At 39.3% G+C, this 14,831-nt stretch overlaps 1 protein-coding gene across 2 annotated transcripts in view; it reads right to left on the reverse strand.

Annotated features, from left to right (window-relative positions):
- Window positions 1–14,815, reverse strand: part of kdm5ba (lysine demethylase 5Ba) — a 32,320-nt gene extending 17,505 nt beyond the window's left edge. Inside the window, exons 1-12 of one of the 2 annotated variants that reach the window (XM_057845686.1) lie at window positions 14,426–14,815; window positions 7,587–7,664; window positions 7,398–7,520; window positions 7,120–7,290; window positions 5,692–5,817; window positions 5,500–5,593; window positions 5,324–5,421; window positions 3,613–3,771; window positions 3,361–3,480; window positions 3,110–3,268; window positions 2,701–2,882; window positions 2,128–2,290 (exon numbers count right to left, since the gene is read on the reverse strand). In XM_057845686.1, the coding sequence (XP_057701669.1) occupies window positions 2,128–2,290; window positions 2,701–2,882; window positions 3,110–3,268; window positions 3,361–3,480; window positions 3,613–3,771; window positions 5,324–5,421; window positions 5,500–5,593; window positions 5,692–5,817; window positions 7,120–7,290; window positions 7,398–7,520; window positions 7,587–7,664; window positions 14,426–14,686 (1,734 nt within the window). In that variant the 5' untranslated portion in view covers window positions 14,687–14,815. The remainder of the gene's footprint in view (window positions 1–2,127; window positions 2,291–2,700; window positions 2,883–3,109; window positions 3,269–3,360; window positions 3,481–3,612; window positions 3,772–5,323; window positions 5,422–5,499; window positions 5,594–5,691; window positions 5,818–7,119; window positions 7,291–7,397; window positions 7,521–7,586; window positions 7,665–14,425) is intronic. The other variant, XM_057845687.1, reaches the window with a different exon arrangement.
- Between the last annotated feature and the right edge of the window lie 16 nt (window positions 14,816–14,831).

The following is a 14,831-nucleotide window of genomic DNA, read 5'->3' on the forward strand; positions in this document are numbered from 1 at the left end:
TGCACTGAGTATTCAACTACACAAGAGGCAGTCTATTGTAGTCATATAGCACTGTAAAAAATTATGCCAACACACAGTGTTGTTACTAACGGCGTTATTTTTTTCAGTAGTGAGTGATCTAATTAATTACTTTTCTCATCTTGGCAACGCCATTAGCGTTACTAATGCGGGAAAGGCGTGCGTGACTATGCGTTACTATGTTGGTTGAACGACGCGAGAAAAGTCTGTGAGAGAGAGACTCACGGAGACGAGAGAGCAGAGCAGGAGTGAGGAGGAGGCAAGAGAGTTGTGACAGCATTGCAAACGCCATGCTTGGTGGCTCCAATAATACCTGACTGTAGCCGATAGCCTACAAACTACGCCCACATGATGCTACGGTAGATATCACATAATATAGAACTAGATGCAAATGACTGACATAGTGGCATTAACAACATGTATAAAGAACTAGATACGTTAGTAAACAGCCGCCATCTTAAAGCAGTAGACCTCTCAGAAAGGCTCTGTTGTAGAGAAACTTCCTAGCGAACCCAAGTGTTTTTATCTAAAATCCTCCTAAATCGGCAAAATCCTGACTCAAATCTATCTTTAAATGATAAAACACTTTTAAAACTTCGAAAGTAGACAGAAGGGAACTAATGCAATAACGGGAGATATTTTAACAACTTTAACAGTTGATTCACAACATTAAATGACTTCGACACATGTCAAAGGTTACTATCTAGTTATCGCAATATCCGCAATATCCCTGTGTCTAGTTAAGTTTAGGGTAAAGAATTGGGCTAGGGCCAATTGTCCCAAAAACCCTTTAAACTTCACATTGTGTGACCTATTTAAAAAAAAAAAACATGAAAATTATAACCAGTTACTTTGCCAAGTGACTAATTACTCTTACATTCAGTTACTAACGCAATTACTTTTTGGGAGATGTAATTTGTAACTGTAATTAATTACTTTTTTAAAGTAAGATTAACAACACTGCCAGCAAATAGGAATAACATTCTGTTAAAATTTAGATGTTAAATAAAGCCGTATAAACAAAGAAACACTTAATACTTGAAAAGATCTGGGTTTGAATCTCATCTTAGTGCCAGTGTTCAATTAGTTCACTGCTTGTGTGGGCTTCCTCCCACAAACATGATTCTTAGTTCACCGAAGACTCAAAATAGCTAGTGAATTCTTGTTGGCCTGTGATTGACTGGCAACGAAAGTCAGCTGGTTTTAAAATCCAGCAACTTAATTTTTTTTTTAATTATGAGAATTTTAGAGTTCTATTTTTTTAGGCGAGAGAAATGTGAGGTGTGGCGAAAGGTGTAAGAATAGCCTTAAATGCGAGAGAAAAGGTGAGAACCCTGTTCAGAAGGCTAGGGGAGTTATTTATAGGCACTTGCCAACTGGTTGTCAGGAGAAGACCCTTGATGTAACGACAGAAGTATGCTTTAAGGCTAACCGTAGTTAGACAAATTTTAAAAAGAAAGCATATGCATTTTGCAATGACAGGCCTTCAATGTTAGCGTCGATAAGCTAGCCGCTTTGTTAAACTTGAAACATTGGGGATGTTATCAACGAAAAGGGCTCTGTCTGATGCTTGATAGTACAAAAGCAAAACGAGTTACGGCAAACCATGGGTAGTTTGAGAGACATAAAATGAAAGGGCCTCTACGGGGTGCCACGATAAAGCTGCTATGCTAGGGTTAGCGCTGACAGCCGTTGTATTCTAGTTAATCAAGCACTGGGGATTTTAAGTGGTCTCTGTCTGTTCATAAGTTTAGTCAACTGTTTTTTTTTTTTTTTTTTAAAAGAAGTGGGTTGTAGTTTCAGAATAGCTGTGACACTGTTTGGCAGCCTAGACAGCTGGTTGCATATGAATGAGGAGGACACAACTATGTGAGTTGTTAATTAAGAGAGATTTTTGACCAATCAAATCTTTCTCTAAGTTCAATATCATTTTTTTTCTTGTATTCTAAGAAATCTGGGTGGTGGTGGCTCATAGTTAGGTGAGCTCTTTTGTGCGAAATTTATGGTATGTATTCTTAACCGCTGACAGATGAGATTATTCTTAAACTTGTCACACTCCCTCCTTTGTTGTGATTGTTAAGAACTGAGTAGCAACACTGAGCTAGCTACCGGAACGCCGTTGTTCATCAGCGTGTTAGGATTCATGATGGTGACGAGCTGATGAAGGAGATCTGGCTGTGACTCAAAGAGTTCAGGAGCTAGTTTCTTCATCACCCCTTCTAAGTGCTCTGCAGCGTAACCTGGCGCTCCATACCAGGTCTTTGGCTCACCCCTGTATAGTCAAAAAACAAGGGGGGGGACCCAACAACCACCATTGTTAGCAATACAGATAAAGAATTGCTGCATTCTTTTAAGAACATTGCACCACAAAAACATTAAGTATGCAATTTCAGAATGGGCTCAATGCATGGGAGAAGGAGGGGATTTCCAGCGACGATATTAAGGATGGTCGTTTTATTTCCAAATCGCTATATTGGCTTGAGTTGCACCTGTCAACACGACCAGAGAATAGTGCTTATTGTTGGCTGATATGTACAATTTGTATTATGTCTCACCTTCTCATCTGCATAGAGCCCATTACCTTAAAGAAAGACCGATTGAAGAATAATAAAAAAAAAAAAAATAAAAAAAAAGTTAATCTGTTCAATTCCATCCACAAGACACATGAAAGTCTAAGTGTACCAGTGAAGGTAGTTGATAGAGTAGCTCCAATGGTCCTCAATATGCCAGCAGAAGGAGGAGAAACACATGCCCACATAGAGCCAGGGTAACTTCATCCCACAGATGTCAGCTGTAATGTGAGTCAGCACCGAGGCATCCAGCACAGGCATGTTGTTAAGATTCCAGCCACTTGTTAGGTAATGCTGTGGAACACAAAATTTTTAAAAACTAGTGCCAGTCACATCAGCTGGTTAAAACAAAGACAACGCTAGTGATTTTTTTTTTCATCTGCTGTTCAAAACGTTTATTCTAATCAATTAATAAATATGATTAAGAAAACAGTGTTAATAGTGAACTGATTAAAAAAAACATGCAAATATGGCACAAGTAAAATACATGGTCATCATCATAGCAACTAAACAGCTTGCACCTCATTCTCAGGAGACACTTCAAAATGGCTGTTCTTCACAGGGAAACCACTCCCAAACTCCTTGGAGGCAATGTCTGCCCCATATTCTACAGTCACATCCTCCTCGATGGTGCTGACTAGGCGCCAAAACTCCTTCTCTACCAGCTCAGTTGGAACCATCTGCAACATGATTACAAATCAAGAAATTCAGATTCTCTAATAGTGAAATTTGAGTAATAATGCAGATGAAACTCGTAGACAGTGCTACTCACATGAACTGGCATGTTAAAATAATCTGATTTAAAGGAATCGGCCATATCTCCAAAGGTTTGCAGGGTGTAGCTCCTGCTAGCCTGCTCAAAGCCAAAAGCCACCTGAGGTTTGCCGCATTCCTGCGAATTACGACAAATGCAATGATTAAATAATCCAACTGTTTGGAATCGTGTTAAAATTCTTATTTCAAATAATACGATGTTCATTGCATCATGATTTGGCTGCCCAAAGGCAGAGAGCATGCCCCTCACCTGCGCGAGGCACTTGGGGCATCTCCAGTCTCCTTTGGGAACCTCGTGTAGCGGGGGGATGAGACAGAAGATATGATAACTGTCATCACAGCCATCACACAACAACAGACGATCCTCGTCATTTCCAGTGTGACACACCAGGCACATGTATTGCTCCACCTGGAAATGAGAGAAAAAAAAAATTGGGACCAGTAAAAACAACAATGTACAACCCGCTAGCAAAAAGTATAGAATCACCAGTCTCGGGCGAGCACTCACTCAGACATTTTATTATATAGAACAAACTCAGATAAAAAGCTTGAAATAAATAATGAATTAGTTCAAAAGTGCAACTCCTTGGCATTCAGAAACACTAAAAGAAATGAATAAAAACATTGTGGTGGTCAGTAAATGTTACTTTTATAGGGCAAGTGCAAGAAAATAAATATAGAATCACTCTATTCTGGAAAAAAAAAAATGGAATCACTCCTGCCTCAGATTAGATCTGTTCGTTGGTCAGCAGTTAAAAACAGTACAGTTATCACACCTTGGCGGGCTGCTGGACCAAGAGGATTCACAAGAATCATGGCTCCAACAAAAGAGCTGTCTCTTGAGACCAAGGAGAGGATCATCAAACTTGTTGAAGAAGGTAACGCTACACGTATGGTTGCCAAAGATGTGGGCTGTTCACAGTCAACTGTATCAAAAATCTGGAGTAGAGGGGAGTGTGGGTAATAGGAAACCATCCTTGACACTTAAACAGAAAAGAACAAGACTGCAATGGGCTAAGGAGAGGCAATCGTGGACTGTGAATGACTGGATGAAGGTTATTTTCAGTGATGAGTAAAGAATCTGAATTGGACAAGGCGATGATGCTGGAACTTGTGCTTGGTGCCGTTCCAGTGAGATTTACAAAGATGACTGCCTAAAGAAAACATCAAAATTCCCTCAGTCCTTGATAATATGGGGCTGCATGTCAGGCAAAGGCACTGAGGAGACAGCTGTGGTTAAATCTTCAATAAATGCACAAGTTTACATTGAAATGTTGGACAGCTTTCTTATCCTTCCAATTGAAAATATGTTCGAAGATAATGAAATCATTTACCAAGATGGCAATGCGTCATGCCACAGACCTAAAACTGTTAAAGCTTTCTTTGGAGAAAGACTCATCCAATCAATGTCATGGCCTGCTAATAGCCCAGATCTCAACCCTATGGAAAACCTGTGGTGGAAATTGAAAAAAAAAAAAAAAAGGTCCACAGCAAGGCTCCGACCAGCATGGACGATCTTGCAACTGCAATCAAAGAGAGTTGGCACCAAATTGATAAAGAATACTGTTTGTCACTCATCAAGTCCATGCCTCAGAGACTGCAAGCTGTCGTAAAAGCCAGAGGTGGTGCAACTAAATACTAGAGATGTTTTGATTGTTATTTCTTTGTTTCTCATGATTCCATATATGTTCCCCCAGAATGGAGTGATTTTATATTTATTTCCCCGCACTTGCTCTATAAAAGTAACATTTACTGACCACCACAATGGTTATTCTTTTCTTTTAGTGTTTCTGAATGCCAAGGAGTTGCACTTTTGAACTAATTCATTATTTTTTTTTCAAGCTTTTTATCCGAGTTTGTTCTACATAATAAAATGTCTGAGTGAGTGCTTGCCCGAGACTGATGATTCCATACTTTTTGCTAAGGGTTGTAGGATTGCAGCGACACAACAGACTACTTACTTTAGCCGTAGTACCATTTTTAATGTTATTTAACATAATTTCTTCACAACCTTCAGTAACTTCATATTCAATAGGCTCTTCTTTCATCAACATGCTCACTGAAACATAAAATCAAATAAGCAATAAGGCGTTTTAAATTCTTTTTACTTGTATTAACATTATAATGTCATTTTTACCAGGCTCTTGCTTGGCAGCATATGTTCCCATTCTCCTCCTGAGATTGGGACGATTCATGCGAACTTGCCCAGCTTCGCTTTTAACGCAGCTTCTCTGCAGAGAAGTTGTAATACACAGGTTTGTAAGGGGAAATGTGCCAAAAAGAGGAAGAGGAAATGTTTAAATGACAGAGCTGGTCACGCCACACTCACTTCAGCCCTCATCCGTTTTGCACGTCGAGCTATGCTACAGCTCTCAAGGGGCTGTACAGACTGGCGCTGCGGCAGGTCATGAGGGGTGTACACCTTATCCTTAGTGTCATTAGTCAAGGTGGCTCTCTGCAATGATAGAAGTTAGATAGCAAAAGGCAATGATTATACAATGGGACCTTGTCGGAGAAAAATCAAGTTTTATTTGTCTATCATTTAATTACACAAAAGTGAAACTGTACCGACTAGTCGAAGTAATCAATGACGTAAATGCGTCGACGAGCACACCATCCTGTCGACGGTTAATAAAGGGTTAAAAAAAATATATGCGTGGAAAGTTGAGAATGGTGGACGCTCGGGATTCAAGCGGGGAAAGCGACACAAAGCCAAAAAAGCGCACCAACGAAACCAAGAAGGGTACACTTTCGTGTGCCAAACTTGCATACTACAGCAGCAAGTTTGTTGAAGAAGGTAACGCTACAACCCGTGAATGACCACCTGAAGCGCCATCACCCAGGTATGATTTTGGAAGACAACAAGTTGGTGGATCGTAAGTCCGTATAAGGCTATTTTTTTATTAAAGTTGCCTTTATGTGGATCGTACGACAGAGTATTAGGGGCAATTGTAGCTTAATAAGTAGCTACTTACTTTATGTAGCGCGTTGCCGCCTCCGTTAAAATCAACAATATTGAAAGTGCGTAGCGGCTCACAGCCACATTACCCCTACGTAATAAGGACTTTTGTTTCTCGTAGCAATACTATGACTTAAATCTCATTCTATTTTTTTATTCTGCCCTAATTTGTAGCGACGAATCAATGTGCCTCATTAAGTTGCTTTTTTTTAAACATACAGAGATATGTGACATCTATTTATCTACTCTGATTGTGCTCTTGCTTTTTTTTAAACATACAGAGATATGTGACATCTATTTATCTACTCTGATTGTGCTCACGCTAATGGTGCGAAAAATATAAATATACCACAAAAAGAGAAAGTAAGAATTGTTTGGAATCCTGCTGGAAAAGTGAAGTCACAGTGTTCAGCATCTGTTTACATTCCATTCATTTGCACTAGTTAATGCCATCAACATGACCTCATTGTTTATTTGTGATTTATTATCAATATTTATGTGTTTATTTGTACTTCAATAAAGAATTTAAGTGTTCCGAAATGTTTTTTGTGAAATAATAACTCAACAAAAATTTAATTGCAAGATTAATTTAAAAAAAGACTAATCAGGAGAAAAATAATCGTTTGGGACAACCCTACACAGAAGCATCGTGAAGGAGTCATCCACTGACAGTAATAATGTGTCATGCATATTCCATCTGCACTGAAAAAGAAGCTTACAAAGCCAAACACTTACATGATATCACCTCTCCAAAATCCAAAATAAGACAACAAAAAACTAAACTTTGGCATTACGTACAGGCTGATTGTCTCCAGTCTGGAATAGATTGTATGGGTAGAGGATCCGCTCATAGTGCGCCCGCAGATGGGAGCCGACTGCCTTGCCTGGAGCAAAGCCCATCTTGACAGAGATTTTAGTCCAGCGCCGCTCTCTGCAGACGGCATCAAAGCCTCCCTCCTCATTAACCAGCTGAACAGAGTACCGAATAGTCTTTTACAAGGTTTTATTGGCATTAAAGGACATTTTCACATTTGGAGTCAGGAGGTGTGACGTGGCTATCGAGAAAGTGAAGGCACCTTGTTGAGTTGGTAGAGATCCAAACTCTTTCTTTCCAAATGAGGGATTTTTAGAGTACATCCTTGAAGCTCCCAAAATTTTGCTATTTGATCCAGAAAGTTGAGCTTCACTCTCGTCTGTGCCTAAAATGAATCAAAGAACTTTAATGAGTACATTCACTGTTCAACACAGCAGTTGGGAGAACATACCTCCAACTCGTTGAGCCTTTGAATTCTTGGTGTGAATTTCAATCTTTCAACATCACAGGCAAATGGTGGCTGCCATTCCTAGAATGAAAAACACAAACTAAAAACACACTAAACTTTTTTGGGGGCATTTCAGTATTTGTCAAGGTAAACATTCAAACACAGGGGTGTGAATAATCAATCTATTATTTTCTTGCTTGAGCAATTAAGTATAGCAAATTTATCAGTTCAAATAATTCACCATGATAAAATGTTGATTCCATCTGTAAGAAAAAAAACGAAAAAGCTCAAATTTCTATTGGTTAATAAGGTTAACTAAAAATAGCTTACTACTGACAGGACTGTGCTTATTCTATCTGCTTTACCAAAACGCTGTAACTAATACCAGACCACACGACTTCCTGTAAAATGGAACAAATCTATTGCTGGTAACGGGTTAAGAGTAAGACACGGAAAGAAAAGCTCAGTTTCACATGACAATGCGATTTTCTGTATGTCGTTACACTTCTTTTGCAAAAATATTTAACGTGTAAGAAAATAGTTTTGCGAACTGGTCCATCTTATTGATGTTTGATCAGTGCCACGTATCACATGTTGAGTTTGGGTAATCCAATTGCAAAAATTTGTTTCACTTTGAAAGAGTACAACAGAATCACTTCAATCAAAGCTTTTTGCACATGACATTTTCCTTCCTTCATTATAAAAAGTAGATTCCTGATTATGAGGTCTCCCATAATTTCGTACTGCACATTGCACAGACATCGACGAGCCCAAAATAAATACAGGTGGCTTTGACAGCACGGAGTGGATCGTTATTACTTCTGTTAGGGGTCAACTCTACTGAGGTTCATAGAAAAAAGCCTCACCTGTAAAGCAGCAAAATTCATGGTAGTGGATTTGCTTAAAAATGCAGTTGGAAATTTCTTTACTCAAAATCACCTCAAAATATCACATGCTGGCCAGAGAATTCATCGTAAATTTCCATTAATTCTTTTTTTCATATTCATGTGATTTACTCAACACAGCTCCAAGACAAAATCATTCTTTCATACTTGTGTATTTTATGCCTAATATCTTAATTTCCCGCCTCATTTTGAAATCAATTTCAAAAAATCAAAACAAAAACACAATGTGCTTGCTAAAAGGCCCAAATATTTACCCACAGATTCTCACGATTGATAATATTTATGACTGGAGAGATAAGGCACAGATTAGACTCAACTCATATCTGGAATCTGGATTTATGTTTTAAAATAAATATTTATAATCATATTTACTACAATTTATAAGATGAAATGAGTTTTTTTTTTTTTTTTTAAAGTACCAATGCCATGTCGTCTGGGCCTTGATCACACAATTTAGATATCTACTCTAAACTGGGTCGCAGAAATGCTCCTATAATGCTGACCTAAGAATTTCTTGTATTATTAGTCGTAGTACCGCCATTGCCACAATTCTGGTTACTCTAGTGACTGGTCGGATGATAGACACCAGGAAAAAAGTCATGCCTTCTTAAAATTTTTACCACATTGTTGTTGTTTTTTTTTTTTAACCTACTTTAAGAGGGGCCTTTAACCACAAAACTCACAGACCAGCCGAGATGGCATTTATGAGAGGCAGAGGGTTAGTGCGAAAATGTGGCTTTACAAAGCATTTTTTTAAGTAGGTGAATGGTTACAAATCACAATCATTACAACTTTTTACTTGTAACATGTGTGAAGAGGAACTAGAAATGTGCACAAACGTTGATAATATTTGGTGCAAATCCAACAACATACAAATAAATAAATTTGAGGTTCAAATGTAGCCAAATGGGTAAAAAGCCAACGTGGGGCAAGAAAAATTAGCACATGTGGGGTTACTTCTTCCCAACCTAAATTTGCAAATAATACTATATTTGGTACCAATGGGCAAAACTGGAAGTTGGAAAGGGTGTGTAGTGTGTCACAGCTATTCAAGACACTCCAAAGGCAACACAAAGTAATATTCAGTTTGGATGCTCTTTCGTTCAAGGCTAAATAAATTGAATGGAGGGATGCTTTATTGTTGCATTACATTTAGACATGTGCCGATTGCTGGTTTCAAGGAATACGATGGGATGAAAACGTCCAGGTTTCAAAACCGCAAAAAATTTCCGTCATACCGTCTCCAAGGTGTTAGCTATTTTTTTATGTCCCAAAAATGCATGGAGAAATCCCTCGCTTGCAGCTGCAAGGCTCAACCCCTCCCCCACCGGTTGTTGCTCAGTGTCAGTGAGTCAACAGTGCTATACGATGGCTCGAGGAGGTAAAACTCCTGAACGAAATCGTTGGTATGGGAATACTTCTTTTTTTATTTTTATTTTTTAAATTATTTTTTTATAAAACCTGTCCTGTTCAGCTGTTTGACATGGACAATGGAAGTCTAATTGCCCGGTTGGTCTCAACAGTTTTAATGTTTCACATTGATAGTATGACATACTCCCATTGTGATCATTCAACTTACCTCGTTCGTTTATTATGACAAAGCAGCGAACAGGAAGGGGTTATGGGGGAACAGAAGAAAAGAAACACAAACAAACAACAACAAGAAATACATTGAACGTCTAAACTAACTACTAATATGTTGGTGCTATCGTCAGCTAGATGTATTTCTGGTTGACACCGTGTGGGGGGCCTGTTGACCAGGGAAAGAGGGGGACGGGGGTGGGGGAGTCTATAAGCTAAGTGATTGAAAGGGGTAGAGTACACAAATCAGCTCTTTGATCTGGAACCCAGTAATCACGTGAATCCCTTGTGAGTGTAAGCCCGTTGGTGACCGACCCTACGCTGCCCCATCACCACTCCCGGCGAAGTATTAAGGGAATACTTCGGCTATAGAAAAGTTTCACACGGCTGTGGCTATGAGGAGGAAGGCCAACCGACATGTAAAACATGTTTACATAGGAGGCATTACCTCTAATATGACTTTGCATTTATACAAAATTAAAGGTTTGTAAACACTGTCTTGAACGTTTCCCACCAGCAACGAGAGTTAACTCCTGCGTGTTTAGTGTGTCTAGCAGTGGTAAAACGTGGCGATTTTTTTCTCTCTGGCAACCGTCTGTGCTGAGAAAGAGAGTGTGTGTATAGACCCCACTCACATGACGTCACAACCACGCCTCCGCGCCATATTGTCCGTCAGCTCGTCGTGTTTACGCATTACCGCTACGTAAATTCCTCCTATTTTGGCCTGTTTTTCTGCTCGTTAACATTAATAATCAAAATGGTGAAGGCGTGTGTGGTGGTTGGTTGCAGTGACAGAGAAGATAGACGGAGAGACTTGAAGTTCTACCGTATTCCGAGAGACCCGGAGAGGAGAGCGAGATGGACTGCTGCAATTCGACGAGAAAACTGGGCACCAAACGATCACTACAGATTATGTAGTAGTCATTTTATATCTGGTAAGATGCATTTAATATATATTTAGAGGGTTTTGGGCTGACAACCACAATTAAGATCATTGCGAGGCTAATCGCCGACAACATACAGTTTCAAATTCAAGATGCTTATTTCTTCCATCATCATTATTTTTTGAATAATATTTAGCTGGTACCAAGTGAAAGAAGCTGGCCTCGTCTACGGATCATCAGTTAAACAGGTGTGTCCAAACCTTTTGCCAAGGGGACCAGATTTGGTGTGTTAAAAATGCGGGGGGCTACCTTGGCTGATTTACATAGAACAATATATTTCAACAAATTTTAGCAAGCCCTTCTGTGTGTCACATTCGCTTTATTATTTTTTTTAATTCATAATTTTAACAATCTCGTCTTTGTGGTGTTCTCTTTCGACACTCGGGCTCTTGCGAAATACTGCTGCTGTGAAATTAAACTAGCTTCAAGTTGCTATAATTTATCGCTGCGTATCTTCCCTGTAATGTTGTCGTACATGTCAGCGTGTCTTGTTTGGTAAGATCGCGTCACATCGAACTCTTTCAAAACAGCAACTGTCACTTTGCAAATGAGGCAGACACAGTTGTTCAGTGTTTTATTGAAGAAATAGTCCAATATCCACCTATCCTTGAAGCGTCGGCCATTGCAGTCAAGTTTTTTTTTATTGATTGTCGCCATTTTAGAAAATTAGAAGTAAAGGGTCACATGGGGTAATGTTGCTTAGAGTGCTGCTCTTAAAGTTTTTCAAACTTTCGTGAGAATAGGCTGATTTTGTGTGGACAAGATAGTTGTAGATATCAGGGTAGCAGATGTCAGGCAGAGAGGGCGAAGACAGCGGGTCGAAAAATATCGATTTAGGCATCAAATATGGATTTGACGAATGGATAGACTGAAGCTTTTCCACATAATGCCTTTTATGCAACGCATCCAATGAGTTTACAGCGTCTGAAAGCACCGGGGCTTCCATGAATTGCACTATAAATTGCACGACAAATTGAAACCATTGAGAATACGGATAAACATTGACGGACAATTTGGTGGCCAGATACAGCGACACGTCATTGTGTGACGTTGGTGAGTGGGGTCTATAATCTAAACATGATACGAGTCATACACACGTGCTCTTTATGGAAAATAATTTATTGATTTCGGTTCTGATGGTAATAATGTTTGAGCTGTGGGTTTTGGCTCACCTTAGGACAGCATCTATTTTATTTAGAATATATTATTTATTTTAACATTATAATTATGTTGCAATTTGCTAATATGTTTGAAAAATAAAAATCCTCTTCAATGGAAAAAAAGTTTAAAAAAACAACTTTAAGCAAAATATGTCAACGTAACATTTTAAAGCTGAAATTGGAATACTGTGATTAGGAGTGGCTCTTGGTACTTCATGATACTATATGCGATACAAAGCTCACGATAACGATGATCTGACGATATGGCAATACAACGATTACCGATACATTGGTCAGGATGTGAATTGGAATGAGTTTATCACTAGTAGACGTTCAATCCGTTTGAACTGGGAGGGTGGCAGCGATGCTAGGCAATGATTAATTAAAGTAACCTGTTGATTTTCAGTTACTTCCTGTTGATTTGGGGGTATTTTACGGGTCACTTCCTGTTTACTTTTAGTTGCAGAACAGGAAGTGACCTGGAAATCACCCAAATGAATAGGCAGTGACTCCAACTCAACAGAACATGACCTGTAAATGCCCTAAAATGAACAGCAAGTGACCTGTAAATGCCCCGAAAATCAGACTGAATGACTGTGAATGCTCTGGTTTTGAATGAACGAGCGTTCCCAGTCTAAATGGATTGGGTGTCGACCACCGTCAATGGCAGCCTTAGAGTTAACTCAGATACTAATATGGTGGAAGATTTTGGGTTGCAACATGATGTTTTCTTTTTTAATTTTTTAAAATATTGACACCTTTTTATAACGATATCTCGATTCTTGACGGGAGCATACACAACACAAGCATCACGATATATCACCATTTCCATATTTTGTCACACCCCTAACTGTGATACCGTGATATTTTGGCTTAAGGTTATCATACCGGCACATGTCTAGCTTACGTTCCTTCATGAATTTAATATATGCCCCAAATGATGCATAAAAAAAACTGAAATGGCCAAATAGGGGGGAAATAGCTCCTGCAAATGTTGGTAATGCTTAGAAAAAGGGACAACCGTACTGGTTTAGCACATTGTTATGGTGGTCAAAACACATCGTTTGTTCCAAAATTCCACCTCTTTCGCTGCCAGCCCCTCCCAGTTCAAATGGACATCTATCGCCGTCAATGGTACTGAAACATGATCATTCACTGCCACCCTTCAAAGATCAAATGGATCGACCGTCTATCATCGCCAATGGTTGTCAATGACTTAATAATACAAGATATTTGCAGTGAGGCCTTTACATACTATATTATGCATGCATAAACCGAGAACGTCCAAGAACACAATAAATTAGCTAATAAAGGGGCGTTTGATCATCACTGAACTCTTATGTACCACCAACTGCACATTTGTCAATGCATATCAGTCCAATTTGGAGGTTTATTTCATTCGTAGGCTAATGAGGCGTAGACACACCCTTGACAAAGCTGTGGATTATGATCAGCACAAAGCATGAGGAACAAGCTTTGCTAAATTACACGAAAGACCAGCTCGTGCTGCTTTCAAAGACAACATTTGGCAAGTGCGAGCGACTTAAGGCACAATCATCATCCAGTAGGAACAAAGTAAGCCTAAAACGCGATATACACGAAGAGTAAACGTCAAGAAAATCATGTTACTGTACATTTGAATACGAATGTGTAAATGACTGTAATAATTAACAAACAAACAAGACTTAACAATGTGGCCATTGTGATAAAGCGACCTTCTCTCCATAAACAGTTGGTCCCCGAGCACGTAGCGATACCATGATTGCAGCCGTACATCGGACAGCCGATTATTACAAACTAAACACAGGCGGAATTCACACAATGCAGATGACCAATTAGCCAAAATAACAAGAAATATATTGTCAATGTCAGTCCAGGAAGGACCTCACTCACTGTTCTTTAATGTAAACAGTATCAATTAACACTTTCATATAAAAAACTGACAATTTTAATTATATTTCCCCGACTCGAATAACATTGGGACCAAATGTTTGACAGTTTAAAGCGTCAAAAATAATTGTGCACTTGATGGTTTCAATATTACAGGCTCGTTTGCTATTATGTGCGACGGCTAGCAAACACACAGCTAGCTGCCAATTCAACTCTCAAGACCCCACTCCGCCATGTTGAAAAGCTGACTAAAAAAAACACAAGTTTGACTGCGACTTGACGCTCTTACCTGGTTCAAACGCTCAAGCCAAGCTCCACAACACAAGTCAAGAAAAATTAGCCCAATCTTAAATGAGGCTTACCGGTGGTGGTCGGACTTTACAGATGCCAGTTTTCTCCGCAATGGGTCGTATTTTGTTGATGTACGCAAAAGGGTCCGCAAATTCCTCCCAGCTGGGCTCAAAAACAGGACACTCCGGGGGAGGAATGAACTCATTCAGATGAGGTTGAGTCATTCTTGCATCTTTGTGGCGATGCCCGTTGAATGATGCCCAATGGTCGCCTACACTCAGTTTGTTCGCTTTGTAATCCAAATTTTCAGTCCGTACCCATTCTCCACTCATTCAACTCACAGACGAATTATCTAGTTGGACGTGAGCTGGCTGCCTGACAGACGAAGACTATGTGCATCCGCTTTAAAAAGTAGACACCCAGAAATGACTTGTTACAAACGTTTTCAGACATACAAAAAAAAAATGCTGTACATTT

The sequence above is a fragment of the Corythoichthys intestinalis genome, chromosome 9, assembly GCF_030265065.1.
Source record: "Corythoichthys intestinalis isolate RoL2023-P3 chromosome 9, ASM3026506v1, whole genome shotgun sequence".
Lineage (NCBI taxonomy): Eukaryota > Metazoa > Chordata > Actinopteri > Syngnathiformes > Syngnathidae > Corythoichthys > Corythoichthys intestinalis.